Below are 22,395 nucleotides of genomic sequence, written 5' to 3' on the forward strand. Positions count from 1 at the left end.
GATTGCTTCATACCTACTCATGTTGCTGCTTATCTGTGATGTGGCTGGGGGTGGTGGCTTCGGATTCTGTGTTTCCTCTTCTTTGTCCGACATTGTTGATTGAATTTCAGATATTAAATTATTTGTATGTTAACAGCAAGCTCTGATACCAATTGTTAGGCCCTTAATCAACTGTAGAGGGGGGTGAATACAGTTAATACAATCAATTCGACAAAGTTTCAACAAAATCAACAGTTTTTATTTTAACAAATAAAAACTGATTACAAACGTACTCTCTCGAAAGGATGAATAAATATCCTTGAGAGCTGCTAGGTTATACGAAAATATAACAATGCCGCAATCCATATAACATGAACCTAATATGTGCTTTATATAGAGCACAGCTACACAATGTATAAGGAATCCTATTCTATTAACAACAAGGAAACCTATAGAATGCTTCTGAGATAAAGTCCTTCACCGTTTTGAGTTCCTGTTTCCTTTTCCTTATCGAAGATCAACTGATGTGACAAATACTGATTACATCATCCGTTGACATCATCATCCATCGATATTATTATCCGTCGATATCATCATCCATTGATGTCATCATCATCCGTTGATATAAGTTCTGAAGTGAACTTCTGATAGTTTCTGCTTGATATCATCAATTGCTCCTAACACAGTTGACATGCAATAGAAAACAATTGATGCCTGGGAAGACAGTAGTGATACTACTGAAAAATTGATCATTAAAGGATAATTAAAGTACCTGAGTTGTTCCAACGATCCAATAAATAATCAGCATCATCACCAAGGGATTTCTTCTCGACGAAAAAGTAATCTTTTTCCAGTTATGATCATTAACAGTGTCGTTGTTCAATATTAATGGATCATCGATATTCTTATTGCTGAACCGAATTCTGCAACCACTAAATTTTTTCTGAAAATAGCAATGTTTCACAACCTCAACATCCATTCCTAGATGGTGTTTTGCATCAATAACATCTAAACAGGCCCGAGTTCTTCATGCAAAGGGCATCAGTTGCCCAGGTGAACATTAAGGATTTTCAAATAGTCAGATACAAACTTTGAGAAAGGAGACGTAAGAACTACATCGAAAGGGCAGTAGTAAAAGCGTATCCATCCTGTTTTGTAATGATCGGCACGCACAAAGGAGTCAGGAAGAACAACAATAATATTGGAATAAAACAACATCTTTACCTCCTCGAACTTTTCGGGTTTCATAAGGCTTGAGAGGCTATCACGAGAATCAAGTAAACCCGTGACGACCCAATTGGTGGTTTCAGCTTGAATGTCAATGAGAGTAGAGTTACGAGAGTTAGAACTCTTGACATTTTTCTTTGCCATAGGAAAAGTTTAGGAGAGGGATATGAAGGATTAACTTTGTTTACAGTAAATATTAAGGAAAAGATGAGAAGCAGGGGGCTAAATTAGGGGTGTAGTGTATATAGGGAGTCTCAAAGAGTCATGATAAGGACAAGGAAAAGTCTTTCTTGATAAGCAAACAACCAATGCATGTGTATCTGTTGAACCATCACACAAGGCCCAAGAAAGTTGAACAATTAATTCACGTTAGAGATAAGTATTGTTATTAATAATTTTTATTTTTAAATTATTTGATGCTGAGCAAAGCTTTTGTCAAATAAAATTTCTTTTCCATTGAAAAAATCCGGGGCTATTGTTATTACTGTTTTTCTGATCAAGACGTGATGAGGGAGACATGATGCTGGACATGATGAGAAGATGATCGACTTGAAGGAGTCGACCTAGAGGTGGAGTCCTGCATATCAAAATCAATATATGACAAGATAAGCACATAGACCTAGTCAAATAACAGCACAACAGAAGTGGAATTAAGCAACATAACGTGCCCTGGTTTGTAGCAACAACAAGGAGAGGTGGTTCGGAAAAGAAGGGATAAGGCTTGAGTTTTGAATAAGAAGAACGAGAGGCAACGTACAACGCGGGGAGGGGGCACAGAACATCATAGAGAAAAACATACACATATACTGTTGGATATCTCACTAACAAGTATAGCAACATAGAGGCAAGTGTATAAAGAATTTAACAAGTTTAGGCCAAGACCACAGTTAACAAAACAAAACATGCAGGTAAACAAAATCAGTAACTGAAATAACAAAGAGAGAAAGTAAGATGTACCCGAAACCATAGCTTTCAACCGTGACTGAAACAAAGGTTTACAGATACAAAATGCCAAGAAAATGATCACAGCTGAGTCACCAGGCCTTGCTCGAAGTCCTGGCTGCTCTTGAAGAGATTATTGCCCCCTACCTGCTGCGTTTGGGATGTGCGCAATATCTCCACCAGGATAAAACAGCTCGGAGTTTATGTTAACAGCAGCAACAAAAGCTCCACTTCGACCAGCACCTCAGTCGCCGGAAAATATCAGCACTTCAGGACTTGTGGGAGAGAAATGCAGAGAGGTTGAAGAGAAGAGAAGAGAATGTAGTGTATGTTATATCTTTATTCATTCAGTTTAGCCTCTATTTATAGGAGAGGAAAAATGAAACTGTCCACACACTTAATGTCTGAATTAAACTGCTCCATTAATGAAAAAATAAAAACTGATCAGATTTTGAATTCATTTAATGAAAAAATCAAAACTGAACAGCTTTTGAATTTAAATTATTTGTAACAGCTTTTCACATTAAACACCCACATTATAATCAGAACTTAAGTTAAGTTCTGATTTGATTCATCAGTACTTAAGTTCTGATTCTGATATCAGAACTTGTTAAGTTCTGATTTTATTCATCAGTTCTTAAGTTCTGATCCTGATATCAGAACTTGTTAAGTTCTGATTTTATTCATCAGTTCTTAAGTTCTGATTCTGATTTCAGAACTTGTTACAAATCAGATTATTTGCAGGACTTAGCCTATTTCAGTACCCAGCCCAATAATCCAATCACCGATAAATAAATTCGAATTAAATAATTCTCAAATAAATAAAATCCTCGCCCAGGTCGCCTCGCGTACGCGAGACGCCGAGACATTCGCCCAAATCGCCCTTCGACCCGACCCGGTCCGGTCCGGTGCGGTGCGGTGCGGTGCGTGGCGGGGCGGGGCGGGGCGCGCGTGTGTGTGTGTGTGTGCGCGTGAAGCACACAACAACACAATGGACCATCACACACCTTAGTAGTTGTATACTACTCATGTGGGTAATACCATATAAAGCACACACCCTCCTTTATTTATTTCAATGTGGGACAAACATTCTCAAATTTTTCCAAGCTTTTCCAAGCTACTTTCAACTCTCATTTCATATGGATTTCATTAAGAAAATTCTTAAAACCATACATGAAAATTTAAGTTCAAATATCATTGAACAATTTCCAATCATTAGATTTTAGGATTAACATCAAGAACATAATTAAATTAAGCTCTAAAATCCTAATTTTCTAACAATCCCCCACAAATCCATACAGAAATGTGATCAATTTCCCATCATGACTTGTTTTTTCAGAGTTGGTACCCTTCCGGGTTTGAACCCTCCTAATTCCTCTACTTCAATGGCTATCGGACTCAGATGGAATGTTTCACCTTGAATCTTAATCCGTTTAGTATAACCATATTCCATAGACGACGACAAGTCAAAGGTTATGGTGCCAATCTACGGCTTTGAGACATTAATGGTCATGTCTCGATCCTGTTCGTCGAATGCTTCAAGGATTAACCCTATCCTCTAATTGCGACCACACAATTACATTCGCTTAGCTGGGCATCTCCAGAGATATACTGCCTCTATCTCGTCAAATGACTTGATCCCATTCAGAGTTTTACCACTCTTGCTTTTCTGGCAGTGTCAGTACCTTCTAGGTGTACAGGGGATAGACTCAGATACTATAGTATCATCTATGTAGCAAAGGTACTACCAACTCATCCTTACAGCTTGTTATTACCCATTGAATACACTTCGAGGGATCTCCTCTCATGTGTATTGGGTTCCCACTGTTGATGAATTATGATGGGTTGACAATCCCATCCCCAACCTTGACTTAAGGACCACTGCAGGTTCCAGTCCTTTAGTAAGAGGATCAGCTATATTATTCTGAGTTCCTATGAACTCTATAGCTATGATCCTATCAGTCACTAAACCCCTTATAGACTTGAGTCTAACTTGGATGTGTCTCTTAGTTTTAGCATTATGCTTTTTACTGCTAATCTTGTCGATAGTTGTTCGACTATCACAGTGAATAGCAATAGCAGGAAGCGGTCTGCTTACTACAGGTATTGCAGACATAAGTCCGTGTAACCATTCAGCCTCCGTCCCTGTGGCATCAAGTGCACACAACTCAGCCTCAAAAGTAGACCGAGTAACAATAGTCTGTCTACTTGACTTCCAGGATATTGCTCCACCAGCCAAGGTGAACACGTATCCAGTCACTCCATTGGAACCAGACTTCTTAGCTATCCAACTTGCATCACTGTACCCTTCAAGCACACCAGGAAATCTCCTGTAGTGTAAACTAAGGTACATTGTGCCTTTTAGATATCTAAGTACTCTATCAAGAGCATCCCAATGAGTTCTGTTTGGACAGCTTGTATATCTCGCCAATTTAGACACAGAATATGAAATATCTGGTCTAGTACAGTTAGCAAGATACTGCAAGCTCCCAATAATCTGAGAATACCTTAACTGAGAAACAGGCACTCCTGAAGTATTCTTGACAAGGGCAACTTTCGAATCATAAGGTGTACTAGCGATTCTACACTGTGAATAACCATATTTCTCAAGTATAGATTTCTCTATATAATGAGATTGAGTCAAGGTTATTCCTTCAGTGGACTGAATCAATTTGATTCCAAGAATCACACTTGCCTCACCCATATCCTTCATTTCAAAATGCCTTTTCAAGAATTCTTTAGTCTCGTTAATAATCTCAATATTGGTTCCAAACAATAAAATATCATCCACATATAGGCACAAGATAACACACTCATTACCTTTAACTTTAGTGTAGACACACTTATCACTTTCATTAATCTTATAACTGAAAGGCAATATAGTTTCATCAAACTTTTTATGCCAATCTCTGGGAGCTTGTTTCAAGCCATAGATGGACTTGATCAACTTACATACTTTCCTTTCATTGCCTGATGCAACAAATCCATCAGGCTGATCCATATAAATCTCTTCTTCAAGTTCACCATGAAGAAAAGCCGTCTTTACATCCATCTGATGGATGATAAGACCATGGACTGAAGCCAATGCTCTAAGCATTCGGATTGTTACCATTCTTGCAACCGGAGAGTATGTATCAAAATAATCAATTCCTTCCTTTTGCTTAAAACCCTTAGCTACCAGTCTAGCTTTGTACTTATCTATTGAGCCGTCAGGGTTCAACTTCCTTTTAAAGACCCATTTGCACCCAATAGTAGAACACCCAGGAGGGAGATCAACCAACTCCCATGTTCCATTGGAAACAATAGAGTCAATTTCACTCTTGACAGCGCCCTTCCAGTGCCTTGACTCAGAAGAATCCATAGCTTGCCGGAAAGTTAAAGGTTCGTCCTCGATATTGTAAGTGATGAAATCACCTCCAAAATCCTTGACTACCTTTGCACGCTTACTCCTCCTTGGTTCCTCTAATTCCTTAGGAATAGAGCTACTACTAGGTTCCGCCCCCACATTTGTCATCTTTTCCACATGATCAGGAATAGAACTTGATGTGTGAGTAAGATCTTCCTCAGAAGTCGTTTCAGGTATTCCAGTCTTCATAGGGTAGACATCCTCAAAGAATGTCGCATCTCGAAATTCAACTATCGTGTTTGCCACTATACCATCTATGTCAGATTTTAACACTAAAAATCTCATAGCTGTAGTGGTTTCAAGATAGCCCAGAAAGATACAGTCAACAGTCTTTGGACCTGGTTTCTTTCTCTTGTGTTCAGGTACAAGCACCTTAGCAAGGCACCCCCACACACGAAGATACTTAAGACTAGTCATCCTGCCTTTCCATAACTCCAAGGGTGTTTTATCCATGTGTTTCAGAGGGACTCTATTCAAAATATGGCAAGCCGTATTTAGAGCCTCTCCCCACATGTATTTAGGCAACCCAGAGTTAATAAGCATACTATTAATCATATCTTTAAATGTTCTGTTCTTTCGCTCAGCAACCCCATTAGACTCAGGTGTGTATGGTGGAGTAACTTCATGAACTATACCATTGTTTGCACAAAATTCATTAAAAGCATTACTCGTATACTCACCACCTCTATCAGATCTCAACCTTTTAAGTAACTTACTAGTTTGTTTTTCTACTTCAGTTTTATATATAATGAATTTACTAAGTGCTTCATCCTTATGTCTAAGTAAATAAACATAACAATATCTACTACTATCATCTATAAAAGTAATGAAGTATCTAAACTGGTCCTTGGTCAACACACCACCAAATTCACAAATATCAGTGTGTACTAAATCTAACAAGTCTGAATCCCTAACAACGTTATGAAAATGTTTCCTTATCTGTTTAGCAGACACACATACTTGACATTTAGAATTCTTTTCTATGGTATATTTTGGAATCAACTCTAAGTTCATCATGTTCTTAAGAGCACCAAAGTTCAAATGACCTAGTCTAGCATGCCATATATTTGAGGATTCAATACAATTAACAGTAGGAATAACATTATTATTCAAACTTCCCAAAACGGGATCCGCATTAATAACAAATAAACCATTTGACAAGTAACCCTTGCCAAAGAATGTACCAGTGTGAATAAGAACTACTTTATTACACTTGAACGAAATTTCAAAACCACTAGAAACTAAACAGCTTCCACTTATTATATTTCTACGCATGTCGGGAACATGATGCACTCTCGTCAGAGATAGAATACGTCCTGAAGGGAACTTCAGATCCACGTTTCCAACTCCATGTACTTGAGTAGCACTAGCATTCCCCATCTTCACAGTCAAGCTATGACTCTGTTGATAAGATACAAATAAACTAATATCAGCACAAATATGTACATTAGCTCCAGTATCTATCAACCATTCATTTGACAGATAGGTAGAAAATATCACAGGGTTGTAGGATACATACCGGTCAACGTTGGTTTCAGAAGCCGTAGCCTCACCAACAACCATGTTCACTACAGGCCCACTTGCGGTTCCAAGCACAACATTTGCTTGTGCTACCTCGGTTTTCTTCGCTTTCTTTGTAGGGCAGTCCTTACTCCAGTGCCCAACCTGCCCACAAGACCAGCATGGTTTGTTTGCCTTGGGTTTCTTGGCCTTGTCCTTGTCACTCTTAGGTTTATTACTATTAGCTTTCTTAGCAAAAGCCTTCCTCTTTTGTCCTACAGTTGCTATGTTTACCTTCGAGGTACCGTGTTCAGTTGGCATCACATGTCCCTGTTTGGACTTGTGTTGTTCTTGCACTGAGATGTCCAGCATAAGGTTGGTCCAGGTGATCTCTCCTTTCTGTCTTTTCAGGGAGAGAGAGAACTCTTCCCAAGACTTCGGGAGTTTTTCAATCACACTCATCACCTTGAACTTCTCCGGGAGATTCATTCCAGACTCCTTCAAAGCATGCACTATCATCTCGAACTCATGCACCTGCTCAGTCATGGACTTATTGTCCACCAGCTTGAACTCGAGGAACCTTGCCACAGAATACTTTTCTAGACCTTGTGAGTCAGTATTATGTGTCTGGTCCAGCTTCTCCCATAAGAGTTTTGCAGAGTAGGCATCAGAAGAATAGACATCAAACAAAGTGTTTGTTAGTGCCGCCAGAATGGCCGCTCTAGCCACTCCATCCTTCTCAGCCCACTTCGCAAAAGCCTTAACTGTTTCAGCCTTCTCTTGATCCACTACTGGTTTCTCATATTCCACAACCGGCCACAGACCCTTTATAGTCAACCACAACTTCATCCTTTTCTGCCAGCGAGAAAAGCCAATGCCACCGTTGAATTTCTCCGGTAAACCGGTTAGTTCAACAGCTTGTGGGAAACTATAGGTGGTCCAATCAATGGCCCCAGCAGTTGCACCCGAACTGCTACCACCACCAACGATAATCTCACTTTCGTTAACCATAATGTTAAATTCTAAATAACTAATAATCTCTTCAAGAATGTTGGATATCTCACTAACAAGTATAGCAACATAGAGGCAAGTGTATAAAGAATTTAACAAGTTTAGGCCAAGACCACAGTTAACAAAACAAAACATGCAGGTAAACAAAATCAGTAACTGAAATAACAAAGAGAGAAAGTAAGATGTACCCGAAACCATAGCTTTCAACCGTGACTGAAACAAAGGTTTACAGATACAAAATGCCAAGAAAATGATCACAGCTGAGTCACCAGGCCTTGCTCGAAGTCCTGGCTGCTCTTGAAGAGATTATTGCCCCCTACCTGCTGCGTTTGGGATGTGCGCAATATCTCCACCAGGATAAAACAGCTCGGAGTTTATGTTAACAGCAGCAACAAAAGCTCCACTTCGACCAGCACCTCAGTCGCCGGAAAATATCAGCACTTCAGGACTTGTGGGAGAGAAATGCAGAGAGGTTGAAGAGAAGAGAAGAGAATGTAGTGTATGTTATATCTTTATTCATTCAGTTTAGCCTCTATTTATAGGAGAGGAAAAATGAAACTGTCCACACACTTAATGTCTGAATTAAACTGCTCCATTAATGAAAAAATAAAAACTGATCAGATTTTGAATTCATTTAATGAAAAAATCAAAACTGAACAGCTTTTGAATTTAAATTATTTGTAACAGCTTTTCACATTAAACACCCACATTATAATCAGAACTTAAGTTAAGTTCTGATTTGATTCATCAGTACTTAAGTTCTGATTCTGATATCAGAACTTGTTAAGTTCTGATTTTATTCATCAGTTCTTAAGTTCTGATCCTGATATCAGAACTTGTTAAGTTCTGATTTTATTCATCAGTTCTTAAGTTCTGATTCTGATAATCCAATCACCGATAAATAAATTCGAATTAAATAATTCTCAAATAAATAAAATCCTCGCCCAGGTCGCCTCGCGTACGCGAGACGCCGAGACATTCGCCCAAATCGCCCTTCGACCCGGTCCGGTCCGGTGCGGTGCGGTGCGGTGCGGTGCGTGGCGGGGCGGGGCGGGGCGCGCGTGTGTGTGTGTGTGTGCGCGTGAAGCACACAACAACACAATGGACCATCACACACCTTAGTAGTTGTATACTACTCATGTGGGTAATACCATATAAAGCACACACCCTCCTTTATTTATTTCAATGTGGGACAAACATTCTCAAATTTTTCCAAGCTTTTCCAAGCTACTTTCAACTCTCATTTCATATGGATTTCATTAAGAAAATTCTTAAAACCATACATGAAAATTTAAGTTCAAATATCATTGAACAATTTCCAATCATTAGATTTTAGGATTAACATCAAGAACATAATTAAATTAAGCTCTAAAATCCTAATTTTCTAACATATACCATGCAAAACACAGAAGCACTCACTAGACAGAAACATATACATTGCACATATACACACACTCGAACACGGTAGCAAACTATGTACTAAGAACATAGCATGTAGCTCAAATCATATCTTGTAATTCATATAAAAATATAGTAAAATTTTTTAGGTTGGGTAAACAATCTCATCCACGGTTTTTACCAGTTAATAGGTTTTCTGTGTCACCAAATTCTTGTGTCCTCTACGTTCTTATTCTTATTTGTTTTATTCGTTTGATCAAATAGATTCTTAGTAATTAACCTACTAATTTTGGTACAAACAATATACACTATGTATGTTAGGGTTGGTTTTTTTGTCTATCAAATTTAACTCCATCCTATCGCAAGCTTTATTCATGTCTAGTTTCATTGTTGCAAAACATCAATTTCCTCCTTTTATTACAAATGACAATTAAGGATGGCAATCGGATCGGTCGAAACGGATTTAGTAAAAATCAAACCCGAACCCAATTATTTTTGCCAAACCTGAACCCATTGGGTTCGGTTCGGGTTCGGGATTGTAGATCACTATCAAATTGTACCTTAATTTGCACAAACTCTAGTGAAAAATTACTAGCATCTGATTTGAGCAAAATGCTCATAAATATGACGATATTGAATTTTTTAGGGTTGAATTAGAGGGTTCAAAGAAGACAATGGATCATACCTCTATCAATAAAATTGTTGGTGAAATAATGCAACAATCTTGACATTTAGTATACTTGTATTGAACATGCTGCTAAAAACATATTTAAACAACTTTAATGCAATAGTTTGTAAAAAGTATAATTTTTTTAGTACTAATATTAGTAATATATTATATTATATATTATATTACTACTTATAAAATATAAAATATTTATTTATATATTAACACGGGTTTCAGATCAGGTTCGAGTTCGGGTCGGAACAGAACGGGTTCGGGTTTTCGGGTCGGGTTCGAAACAGTATGCTTTAAACACAAACCCGACCCGAAAATGATTCGGGTCGGTTCGGGTTTAAAAATCAAACCCGAACCCGAATTCAAATCCGAAATATTCGAATTCGGTAAAACTCAATCGGATCGGTACGAATCGGGTATCCATCCATTCTGTTCAAATAGCCATGCCCGATGACAATGCACTGATTGCTTATAAATGCCTGCATCATTTAAGATTAATAAAATAATAATTGTTGAAAATGAAAGGTATAATGTAAATCATATACTCTATGAGCGCAGCCAGGAGATGGGTTTCTGTACCCAAGTATATAATTTTCAAAATGGAAAACTACATACAATATATAATATGCTGTCACACGAATAAAACCTTACACATTTGTTGTCCTAAACAGGTTATCCTTCTCTCTCTTTTTACTATTTGCTAGAAATTTAGTAAACAGTAATACTTGTTTTTAGCTGCAGCAAAAGAGAAAGAAAGCTATGGGAGACTCAGAGGCTGCTGCTGTGGCAGTGAAGACCCCGGAAAACAAAACTAAACAAATAATTAAAGAGTCTGTATGGAATGATTTTGTAGCAGAAGCTAAGCAGATCAATATGATTTTCACACCAATGTTGATTGTTACTACTTCACAATATCTTTTAAGATTTGTGTCTACTTTAATGATTGGTCATGTTGGAAAACTGTATCTCTCTGGTGCTGTTGTGTCCATGTCTTTCACTAATGTCTCCGGCTTCAGTTTTCTTGTAAGTCCTTCTTTTCTTACCCCTTCATTTTCAAGATTTTGTGCTGTTCTGTTTCATGTATCCAAGTTACTGGTAATGAAAGTTACTGGTACTAGTACTGAAACTCTGGGGATCAGCTTCAGTTCAATGTTTTGGAGGTATGATCCAAGTTAACTTTATCAAAAACTTGGTCAAATGATCTATGGTTTATACAAAGGCTTAATGACCTTCGAGTCTTAAGATTTGTACTGATATACTCATCTGCCCACGTGGTTAAAAAAAAAATTTCTGAACATGGTTGTAAAAATCGATAATCAATACCAATCGGTTTAGGTACCGATTAAGGATTAATCGGCAAATCGGGAATTATTCGGTGAGTGATTAATCGGAACAAAAATCGGATATATTTAAATATTTTAATAATATTTAATATATTTACCTTATTTATTATGAAAAATATAATTCAAAAATAATTTATAAAAATTAATCGAATTTCAAAAATTAAATCGGTCACATATTTTTAAGGATTAATCGGGGATTTTTAGAACACTGCTCCTGAAATATATCTTTTTATCCTTGGACCCCCGATTTACGACGGTTTTTTCCCTCTCCGAGTGTAAAAAGATACATTTTCAATATTTCAAGGGCAAAAATAAACTTTTTTGAATCACAAGACCGGATGGGTATATTAGTGTAAACCTTAATACTTAAAACCAATTAAGCCTTAGGCAAAGCTATTGACTTTTCATGTTTCTGGGTAGGATGTTATTCCCAGAATTGATAAGAAAATAGTATTTTTTTAAGATAAAAAGCTTTGCCTTTTGAATTCTTTACACAATATTTCTAGTTTAGAAAGTGTTTGTACTTTGTATTAATCAAACCATGTTTTACATTATTTAATTCTCTCCTGACTAAGGCCTAATGCTAAACGATATTGAGATTTCTTCTTTCTAATGTAATGCAATGAGTATAGAGTCCCAGACTCCCAGCCATCATTATGTACTTTCAAACTTATCGAGTTGCATGTTATGAAATGAATAATTGAATATTGAATCTGTCAAAAACAGTTTGGTATGGCTAGTGCACTGGAGACTTTATGTGGTCAAGCATATGGGGCAAAGCAGCACAAAAAGCTCTCACACTATACTTATGGGGCCATAATATCTCTCCTAATACTTTGCGTACCAGTAGCGATTCTATGGATCTTTATGGAGAAACTCCTTATCCTGATCCAACAAGATCCCCTGATTTCACACGAAGCTGGAAAGTATTCTATCCGGTTAATACCAGCTTTAATCCCCTATGCTATTCTTCAGCCATTGGTTCGCTACTTGCAGTCTCAGTATTTGATTCTTCCTTTGCTTGCAAGCTCAGTTGCAACTCTGGCATTTCATGTACCGGTTTGTTGGGCATTTGTGTTTAAGTTTAATATGGGAAGTGATGGAGCAGCATTTGCTATGGGTTTATCGTATTGGTTTAATGCCATCTTTCTTGGCCTTTATGCATTCTATTCACCCAAATGTGCTGATACTCGTGCTCCATTTACAATGGAAGTCTTCAGTACAATCAAGGACTTCTTCCGGTTTGGTATCCCATCTGCTCTCATGGTTTGGTAATTATAATTCCTACAATTATGTAGAACAGTAGAAGTAATTGTTTTGTTTTTCTTTTGTCATAGTTTAACTATAATTCCTTGCCTATCATTATGCCTTGATACGTTCTGGTACCATGCTTCCTAAAATTTCCAATGTAGGTTGTGCTTGGGCATTATTGATTTTAATAAACTAATTTTCTTAAAATTAGCCTAAAGTTTTAATTAAACTGTCAGTAAATTTTGGATTTTAGGTTCATTATTCGATTACACAAGAATTTGCTCTTATGTTTTTCAACAAATGCTTCTATGCAGTCTTGAGTGGTGGGCATATGAGATAATTATATTGCTGGCTGGGGTAATGAGAAATCCCCAACTGGAGACGTCAGTGTTGTCAATAAGGCAATGCTTCTTTCTTTCTTATCAGTTATCACATTCAAACTGATATTCTGAATATATTAATTCTAATATACAATTCAATAGAACCACTTTTCATGATCGATCTTATTTTTAACAGCATCACAGTCGCTGCGCTACATTATTTCGCCCCATTCTCTCTTGGTGTTGCTGCAAGGTGCGTGTAGAATTTGTTCACTGTGTGTATATGCAACTACATTGCTTGCTTAATTAATAGAATATCTTGAACAAGTGTAGCGTTCGGGTTTCAAATGAATTAGGGGCTGGAAATCCAAAGGCTGTTCGGACGACTGTCTGGGTAGTTATGGTACTTGGAGTTATAGAGGTGAGCATTGCAGCAGTAGTACTTTTCTCCCTTCGCCATGTTCTGGGACGTGCATTTGTGAGCGACAATCAAATTATTGACTACGTGAGGAGGATGACTCCATTCATATGTCTCACAATGATCTTGGACAGCGTTCAAGGAATACTATCCGGTATGTAATTTATCAACTACTTTTTTTTATTCAAGCAATGTAAAGTCTTTCGCTATATAGTTGTAACCATATTCCTTATGGAATTATTATATGTATCTATAGGAGTTGCAAGAGGAACAGGGTGGCAGCGTCTAGGGGCTTATGTGAATCTCGGATCATATTATCTAATTGGAATTCCAGTAGCACTACTATTGGGTTTTCTAGTGCATATGAGAGCCAAGGGTCTTTGGATTGGTTTAGTAGCAGGATCGTTGGTGCAAAGTATTCTGCTTCTCATTATAACAAGTTTTACCAACTGGAAAAAAGAGGTTCTGTTTTTAACCAACTTGTATACATATTATTTATCTATTTTATTTAAAAGAAAGTAATAAAGAACATCTAAACATATGAAAAGAAAGGGCGTGCTAAATGTATGACATATATTGAAGTGAGCATTTCAGATAATGAACTTAAACTTTCCCTTACAGGTTGAAGACACGAAGGAAAGGGTGCTTGAAAAGAAAGTCTCGTATGAGAAGAAATGAGAAAAAGGGTGGCAATGGAGGAAATGACCAATTATTGAGTGATGCAGTAATGTTTATATGTCATTTTGGCTGCTACATGTATATATATAAAAACAGGTGGTTCAGATGCCTATTTTGATTGCTAAAGGAAATCAAAAGATGATAAAAGATTGTTTGTTTGTTTGTTTGTAAAAGGCAAACACAAAATAGTTAATTGGCAGCTTGATTTTGTTTTCTTTGTTCAACACCTACTACTGTAGCAGGACAAGTGTATATTCATATTGAAGTATCCTTAAGCCCTTGCTTGTGTTCTGTCTGAGAGCTCATAGGTTGAACACTTGAAAACAGTTTTGTATGCCTGTTTTGATTGCTAAAGGAAATTAGAAGAGGATAAAAGATTGTATGTTTGTTTGTACAGAGGCCTGTCCAAATAGTTAACTGGCAGTTTATTTTTATTTTGTTTGTTCAATCCCTATAAGTTTTGATTGTGTTCTATCTGATACTGTTGCTCATAGGTTGAACACTTGAAAACAGTTTTGTTTTTGTTGAAATTTATTTTTAAACGCCATAAATCAGAATCCTCCCTCGACCCCTACTGATGCAGAGTATTGCGCAAAATGTATGCATCAAAGTGTCGCTTCTGCATCTACATGCTTGGATCTGAGAATGGCATATGAATCTTGAGTATACAAGATCACAATACTGGAATCTCAAATGCATGCTTTTAAGTACCATCAGATGAGAGGGTAATCTCCTTTCCTGTGTTTCTACTGAAGATCATATTCAGGTTAAAAACTACATTTAAAACCAGGAACACAAAGAAAAACTTATCTTTACTGTTTCTACATAATTTTGGAATGATCACAATACTAACTGATACTATTAACAAAGAGCCAGTTACATTTTACTTGCAGCAAAGCATCAAACATCTTTATTTTTGTTTGCTTTTTCTAAATATTTGTCGAAGCAGAACCAGAAGCCATTACAGATTGATCAAGTTCAGGAGTCTGGTGATCTGATATTCACATGATGGAACAGTTGGGGTCATTGTAGGAGTCTCGCGTTTCATAAACATGTTGGTAAGTAGGAACCTGTCCCCCATAGTAATAAGAATTATAAGGGTAATTTGAACCATAAACCTGTAGCTTAGGCTTCATCTTCACTTCATCTTTCTTGTCTTTCTTATCATCTTTAGCTGGACCAATACTAATCAAATCTGCATGCCCCACATTCTTCCTCAACAGTTTAGCTAGTTTAACCGTATCTATTTCCTCTCCGATCACCTCTATTTTATCCTTGTCGTCTCCCTTTATTGCTACTGATTCTACCCCTGTATGAAAATATGCAGAACCTCAGATAATGATCACGATAGCACGAAGCACAATGACTGAAAAAATGGTTACCAGAAAATGTAGCTGCAATCTTCATGGCCTTAGCCCGAGACTTCTTGGGGTCAGACATTTCCACTCTAATCACCACCTTTTGCTGCAAACAAAACACAAAGAAATGCAAAATGTAAATTCCAATCTGCAAGGAGATTACTTTGATAGTAATTATATTTTACCTTCATTGTCTTGGTATAATGTGATTTGGAAGAAATATGAAAGATGGAGCAGAATGTGAGATGTTACTGAAATTTGAAATTGTACTAAATAAAATATATCTCTGCAACATATATGTAGAGAAAGTGAGTCGTTTTCCTTGTATATTATAGTAGATAAACATCCAAAAGATAGAACAATCATAAGTGTAGACTGTTTTTACCAAATCCTATTTACTAAATTTACATGATTGATGGATAGACATCCAAAGAAAAGAATAAGCACAGGACAAAGGGTTGGATCCGAGATCCGACTCATAATGTGGCCTATCTTCTTTGTCATTCATAAAATTCACTTAATGTATTCAATATTCATATATGCGGTTGTTTCCCGGTTATCGTTGGATGAAATAAAACTGTTAATACATTATTACGGTAGCATTCACATGCGGCAATAAAATATTAGGGCAGCCCGCAGTGAAACATTGCCGCTGGTGTATTACAGTCAAATTGGGTAAGGATAATTTGCCTTAATGTGTATATTAGAGATATCTTCTTGAAATTTTTACAACTCCATCCCTTAAAAATAAGTTTTTTTTAATTAATCTACTCGATAAATCTAGAATCTGGGACGATCAAAAATAAAATTTTAAATGTTATTGTACGAAGTTATTTTTAATTGTTGAAAGTACTACTAATGAAATAGTCTATCATCTCGACGACAAAGTTGATGACCCAGCTACCTTAGTAACTAATTAGTCAAGCAAATCTCGCTTGCCTGTCATAATCTCGCTTATCATACTTAACCAAATCAATCATTTTCATGGATGTGAGGTATGCACAAAGTGAGATTTGTGTAATTACTAAACAATCTCGCTTAGCATACTTTACCAAATCAATCATTTGGATCACAACGGACATCATCAATTTATATGCATGGATATAGAAAGACCATTCCTTATCAAGAACTGCTCTTAACATAGGTTACTCAAAGAAGCTAAACTATACACAGTAAATAGTAGAAAACCAGCGTTCATAGCAGCAAACTATACATGTGAGTAATTTCCCAGCACAACTATCAGAGGCCTTAGTGCCTTGCAATGGTTTCGATTACCTTATGCAATAAATCGAACAATAACCGAAAATTAAACAGCATCATCAGCATCATCATCATCATCATCAGCATCATGCAATATGGCTCGTCAGGCCATGCAAGAATCATGAGCAGCTCATGGTATTTCCTCAGTGATTTCGCAAGCTCAATTGTGTCAATTCCTTCTCCAATGACCTCTATTTGATCCTTATCATCCCCCTTCAATGCTACTGCTTCTACCCCTGCAACATATTTCAATTTTTACACAAAATATATTTCGACGTGTTTAATCTGCAGTACTTCAAATGAATAACGAAAAACAAAAGCCTGAATCGATCTTTTTAACTAAACACTTACCGTAACTAGTAGCTGCAATCTTCATGGCCTTAACACGAGATTTCTGGGGACTACACATGGCAACTTTAATAACCACCTTTTGCTGCAATCATTTAAATTTTATGAAAATTTAAAATTGAATGAATATTGTTGCGAAAATTTGATGGATCAGCTATGGAGATAAACACATTCATCGATCATATACATACCTTCATCGTGTTGGTTGTGGTTAGCGTGCTTGGAGACTTCTTAAGAAAATATAAAAGGACTTGCAGAATTGGATGAAAGAACAGTTAAATTTACTGATTGAAATGGGACTTGCAGTAGTCTTCTATTTCATTTATATAGTAGTATACATTAAGGGTTAGGACTGGGATCACAATCAAAGTGGCCCCAGCTTAAAGCAAATAACACGTCAAACTAATGCAGACTGGTCAAGGTTATGAACACCGGTCTGAAAATCTGAATACCATAACACGGAGGTGACCCATTAAAATGATGATTATAAGAACGAAATTTATATTATGTGCCTGTGGATAAGCATGAAAACTTATAATTTTAATGAATAGCCGTTTTAAGAAATATGTTCATAACTTCGCTCAACTTTCTTTCAAAAAACATGCATCCAAATGTTAACTAACGGAGATGGTTCGTCACAACGGTTGGATCAACCATCCAACGACTCATAAGTTAATTGTTGCATAACACATGTTTTCCGGCTAGGGATCGTCCCTCGTTATCTAAATGTTACAAACCCTATTTTTTTAAGTAACCAGTTTCTTTAAAATCTTAAGGTCGTAAAGGAAGATCCGAACAATGTCTTATACTATTATCCATCTAAAATCTTAAGGTTGCAGAGAAAAACTCGAACATGATCTTATACTCTTTAACACTTTCATTTAATTATACAATATTTTTCGGTACGATTGACAACAACAAATGTTATCAATAACAAATATTTAAATTAAACAAGTATGGGTGGTAAGACTCGAATCCGAGTCCCTCCCTGTTCGAACTCTAATATCATGTTAAGTAATCGGTCCGTCTAAAATTTTAAAGTTTTAGAAGAAAATCCGAACATAATCTTATAATCTTTTAACATTTTTTCCCAACAGTATAGTTGCTAATGACTAGGTAATTATTACTTCAGCGGAAGATAACAATATTGTGTCATTGACTTACGTCAACTGACTCAAGAGCTACTGTATTCAAGTTGCAGTTTGCTTGATATAATTAAGACATGAGCATGCATGCGCATTATATTCGCTGTCCAAGTCGCTATTTTTATATACTTACACTACAAGTCTCGACCTATAGTTCTTCTTGTAGCCTCCCCATAGTTGTCCAGTTGATGTGCAGTGATCATGAATAGAACTGGTCAGATTGTAAGGAGAATCAAAATGCATGAAATGATTAGGTAGAATTAACAATCATCGATATTGCTTAATTCCTAGTAGTAGCTAGTAGTTTCTGGTGATTTAGACAGTGTCAAATCTGTGCGACCAGAGGTGTCACCATCTTCCAAAATTCAACTTTATAGGCAAGCAGGCAAACTGCCAGTTGCTTCCAGCTGCTGCTTAATTTGACTGCCGTTCTGGACATCACTGCTGCCCCTGTGGGAATGTCTTAAAAATACCAGACCGTTTAGTTCATTCAACTGCTATATTTTTCTTGCAAGATACGTTAACTCTCTATATATACCATTTGTTATTATTTCACTGAATGTATAATATTTTCAAACTTATATTTTCATTTGATATTTATAATTCTCAAGCAGAAACTAAACATTTTTAGTCATAAAAATTTCTATATTAAATTTCAAGGACAGAATAAAATATCAAACAGAAAGTTCTTCTCTGATTTTTCCAGTTTAATGTTTTAACTACAATAATTATATATAAGAAATGTTAATATATCATAGCCTCTTAGAGGAGCTGTGTTTAAGCATGGTTATTGACCCAATAATTACTAGTGTCAGCTGATGCAATATACAATTATATAAATGCAGAAAAGTCATGTATATTTGATAACAAAGGAAATATACACATTAATTGTAAGAAGATTCACAAACAAGCACAAACAAACAAATATCCAAGGATGAAATAATTATCATTGGCCTGCTATGTACAATACAACTACAAATACCTACCTCCCTGGTATATTAGAAATCAGGATTCAAACTTAGTAGGTAATTAACGTACCTTGTAATGATAAATTAATCAGGAATAATTAATTAATGATTATGAATTTATTTATATTTTGCTTCCTTGTGGGATCATTACTAAGTTTGTTTATAACTTTATCATCTTTTGAAAATAATTATAAAAATATAATTTGCCACTAAAAGCAATTAACATGCAATTTCAAATATACAGTTTGCCACCAAAAAAACAAATATGCAATTTCTCTTAAAAAGCACTTAAAATTTTCTTTTGGTGCATTTGAATTTGTATAGGTTGTATTTGAGCTTGCAGCTGGTTGTAAAATCGTATTTTACAAAAAATAAAATAAAAATTGTATATTTATAAATTAAAACATAAAAAATCATTCTTTTACAAAAAATATATATCAAAAACATATTTTTAAAAAAATCTTTATATTTAACTATTAGTTATGTATGTTATCTTTATATATCATAGAGGTAGGGTTAAATTCCATTATCATAGACTAAACACAATAGTTTAAGATAAATAAATTTTAAAATATTTTCTAAAATTAGCTTTAAATTATTTTTATTCTATTATTCAATTATATATATATATATATATATATTCATTGTATATATTATCTTTATTCGTGTATATATCTAGACATATTTGATAGGGTATAAGAGACCTGGGTAGGCGCCAACCTGGACTAAAGGGAGGTAGGCTCAACCTACCTGCTAAGACCCCCCTCTCCCAGGCCAATCAAGCATAGGAGCCCAGGCCCGGGCCTATCCTAATTCCCGGATCCGGATCCGCCTGCATACCCGGATCCGGGTCAGAACTAAAACCACAGTGAGGGAGGTCCCAGCAAGCACATGCGCATCCCGCAACCCGCCAAGCAAAGGTACGTGGGCACGTGACTATGACAGCTATCAACAACCAGCATACCAGACAAGCACGGCTCGTGTCAGATGCCGTTAGGGTACTCTGGAGGTGGTCCTCCCTCGGACACGTGCAAGCAATCCACGGGTCCTCCCTTGGACACGTGTAAGCAATCCACCCAAGCCAGGCGTCCTCTGGTCCCAGCATCCAACGGCCCAGATTTAGAGGTAACTACCCCTAAACCCTACCTTGGGGCTATATATACCCCCAAGACTGAAGGGTTTAGGGGTTGGAAAATATTCTCTCTTGCACTCACACACTCACATACACTCAAAAACATATAGCAGCCATCACATAAAAACACACACAAACACACAGCAGCCTCTAAATTACATAAACATATATCCCTTCATCTTCTCCAAAGCCTGTTCTCATTCTCACACCGGAGGCGCCGTGGGAGCCAAACCCCCCTTCCGGTGTTGTTTTGCAGGCGCCCAACCAGCAGCTACACCCCATCCACGCATAGAAGGTCCAGGAACGCCGAGGATCCTGCCACGTGGCAGGAGCGGTTTCTCTCTCCTGGGCCTATAAAAGGCTGCAGTCCCCTTTCTTTTTTCCTTCTTACTTTTATTCTCCCAAATTCTAAAAAATCCAATAGTTTCTTCTGTTCTTTTTCTCATTTTTCTTCGAAGGCTTTCACTCTCGGCTTCTTTCTTCCGCCGCTGATTCGCTGTTGCTCCATTCATCTTCAATTGACTTGTAAGATCTCTTCTTTTTTGTTTTTTCCATTTGTTCTTCGATTTTGTTTTTGGAATTTTGATTTTGCATGCTTGAGGTTCGTCTATATTTCTTCGAAGTGAAATCGAGATTTTTGGTTGTTTTTGTTGCTTGGGTTTTTGTTTATTTGTAGATCAGTAAGTGTCTCTGTGTTTTAGGCTCGATTTTTGTTGATTTCTATGGGTTTTTTGCACTGTTGTTCTTCGTGTTCTTGGCTGGGATATATATGTATGTATAGGTTAAAAATGGCATGTTTTGCCTTTTGATTCCCAAGGTAACTGTTTGTGGGTTAGGGTTTTTGTTTGGATCCGGGTCGAGGGTATAGGATCCGGATCGGGGGTAGGTTTTTGGGTAGAATTGTATGACTTGGGTTTTATCTGTTTTTTGGTTGCTTTTGTTCCGGGTGTGGGTGTTTGCCATGAGGATCCGGGTGTATGGGTTTTGCTTTAAGTTTTTTGTTGCAATGGATCCGGATCTGGGTATTTGCCATAAAGATCCGGGTCCATGGGGGTTTGTTTTTGTGGATTGTAGTTAACATGATCCGGATCGTTGATGTTTTTCCGGGTTGGACTTGCATTGGTGGTCCAGATCATTAGGTTATGATAAAATTAACATAACGTACCTGATCCGGACCACTTAGTAAGACAAATAAAATCTGTAGGGCCCAGATTAACTGACCTTCATTTTAATAGGTATATGGTCCGGATCAAAGAGAGAGCTAGGAAAGTATACAACTGCTATCCCAACTTTTCTGACGAGGAGAGTGATCCGGATTCATCTGGTAGAGAACAGATCCAGGGCGAGATGGTTAGAAAGGGGTCCGGGTCCGTGGGAACAATTACGAGCTTCCGGTTCAAGAGGCTTCCAGAAAACTCTGTTATTTTTACGCCAGAGGGCAGGTGGTCTGATATTAAGTATCATTTCATAAGAAAGCCACCCGGGTTCGAGGATAGCATTTATTATACCCGGGTCAGATACGAGAGGCACGAGGATGGGCACCCGGGTATTTATGACCAAGGTGCTCTGGAAACAGCTTTTGCTTCCTTTGGGATCAGCCGGGATCACTACCAGCTTAAGGATTTTTATGCCGAAGCAGATTCGGGTGATATGGACAATGCAATCCGGGCTGCTTTTCAATTGACTTCTGACATCGCTTGGAGGTGGCCTGAGCCATATGAGAGGATTTTCCATCGTCCTGCTGATGGTTTTGTCCCGGTCTGGCTGGAGCATTTAAGGTCCGGGTGGAGCCCCAGGTGGCACATTTTTCTGAAGCACCTTTGTAAGTATGTCTACAAGATTTCTCCTATGCAGATAACTCCGAATGGGATCAAGTCTATGACCTGGTTCATAGCTTGCTGTAACAAGTCCGGGCTTCTTCCTACCTTCAAGTTATTCCACCAGATTTTTTACCTTTCTAGGTCAAGCCAGAAACCTTTTTACGAACTGAGATTCCGGGCAGCAGAGTGCGGATTTGGTCCGGGTAGGTCCA

General features: G+C 37.2%; 3 protein-coding genes across 3 annotated transcripts; 1 reads left to right on the plus strand and 2 right to left on the minus strand.

The window, feature by feature from the left end:
- Positions 1–10,665: 10,665 nt before the first annotated feature.
- LOC141695196 (protein DETOXIFICATION 14-like) lies at positions 10,666–14,546 on the plus strand. The gene is made up of 8 exons (XM_074499455.1): positions 10,666–10,813; positions 10,884–11,165; positions 12,212–12,756; positions 13,051–13,137; positions 13,253–13,309; positions 13,390–13,628; positions 13,731–13,936; positions 14,096–14,546. Exons 1-8 carry the CDS (start codon positions 10,691–10,693, stop codon positions 14,150–14,152), a joined length of 1,596 nt encoding a protein of 531 aa, XP_074355556.1. The 5' UTR covers positions 10,666–10,690; the 3' UTR covers positions 14,153–14,546.
- Positions 14,547–15,153: 607 nt separating this feature from the next.
- LOC141695284 (heavy metal-associated isoprenylated plant protein 46-like) lies at positions 15,154–15,701 on the minus strand. Its single transcript, XM_074499542.1, has 3 exons — positions 15,696–15,701; positions 15,535–15,616; positions 15,154–15,461 (listed from the first exon to the last, which is right to left on the minus strand). Exons 1-3 carry the CDS (start codon positions 15,699–15,701, stop codon positions 15,154–15,156), a joined length of 396 nt encoding a protein of 131 aa, XP_074355643.1.
- An 848-nt stretch (positions 15,702–16,549) lies between these two features.
- On the minus strand, positions 16,550–17,405 carry LOC141696712 (heavy metal-associated isoprenylated plant protein 16-like). The gene is made up of 3 exons (XM_074500827.1): positions 17,310–17,405; positions 17,122–17,203; positions 16,550–17,006 (listed from the first exon to the last, which is right to left on the minus strand). The coding sequence occupies exons 1-3, from the start codon at positions 17,313–17,315 to the stop codon at positions 16,759–16,761; spliced, it is 336 nt and encodes a 111-aa protein (XP_074356928.1). The 5' UTR covers positions 17,316–17,405; the 3' UTR covers positions 16,550–16,758.
- Positions 17,406–22,395: the final 4,990 nt, after the last annotated feature.

This window comes from Apium graveolens, chromosome 11, assembly GCF_009905375.1.
Source record: "Apium graveolens cultivar Ventura chromosome 11, ASM990537v1, whole genome shotgun sequence".
In the NCBI taxonomy this organism is placed as follows: domain Eukaryota; kingdom Viridiplantae; phylum Streptophyta; class Magnoliopsida; order Apiales; family Apiaceae; genus Apium; species Apium graveolens.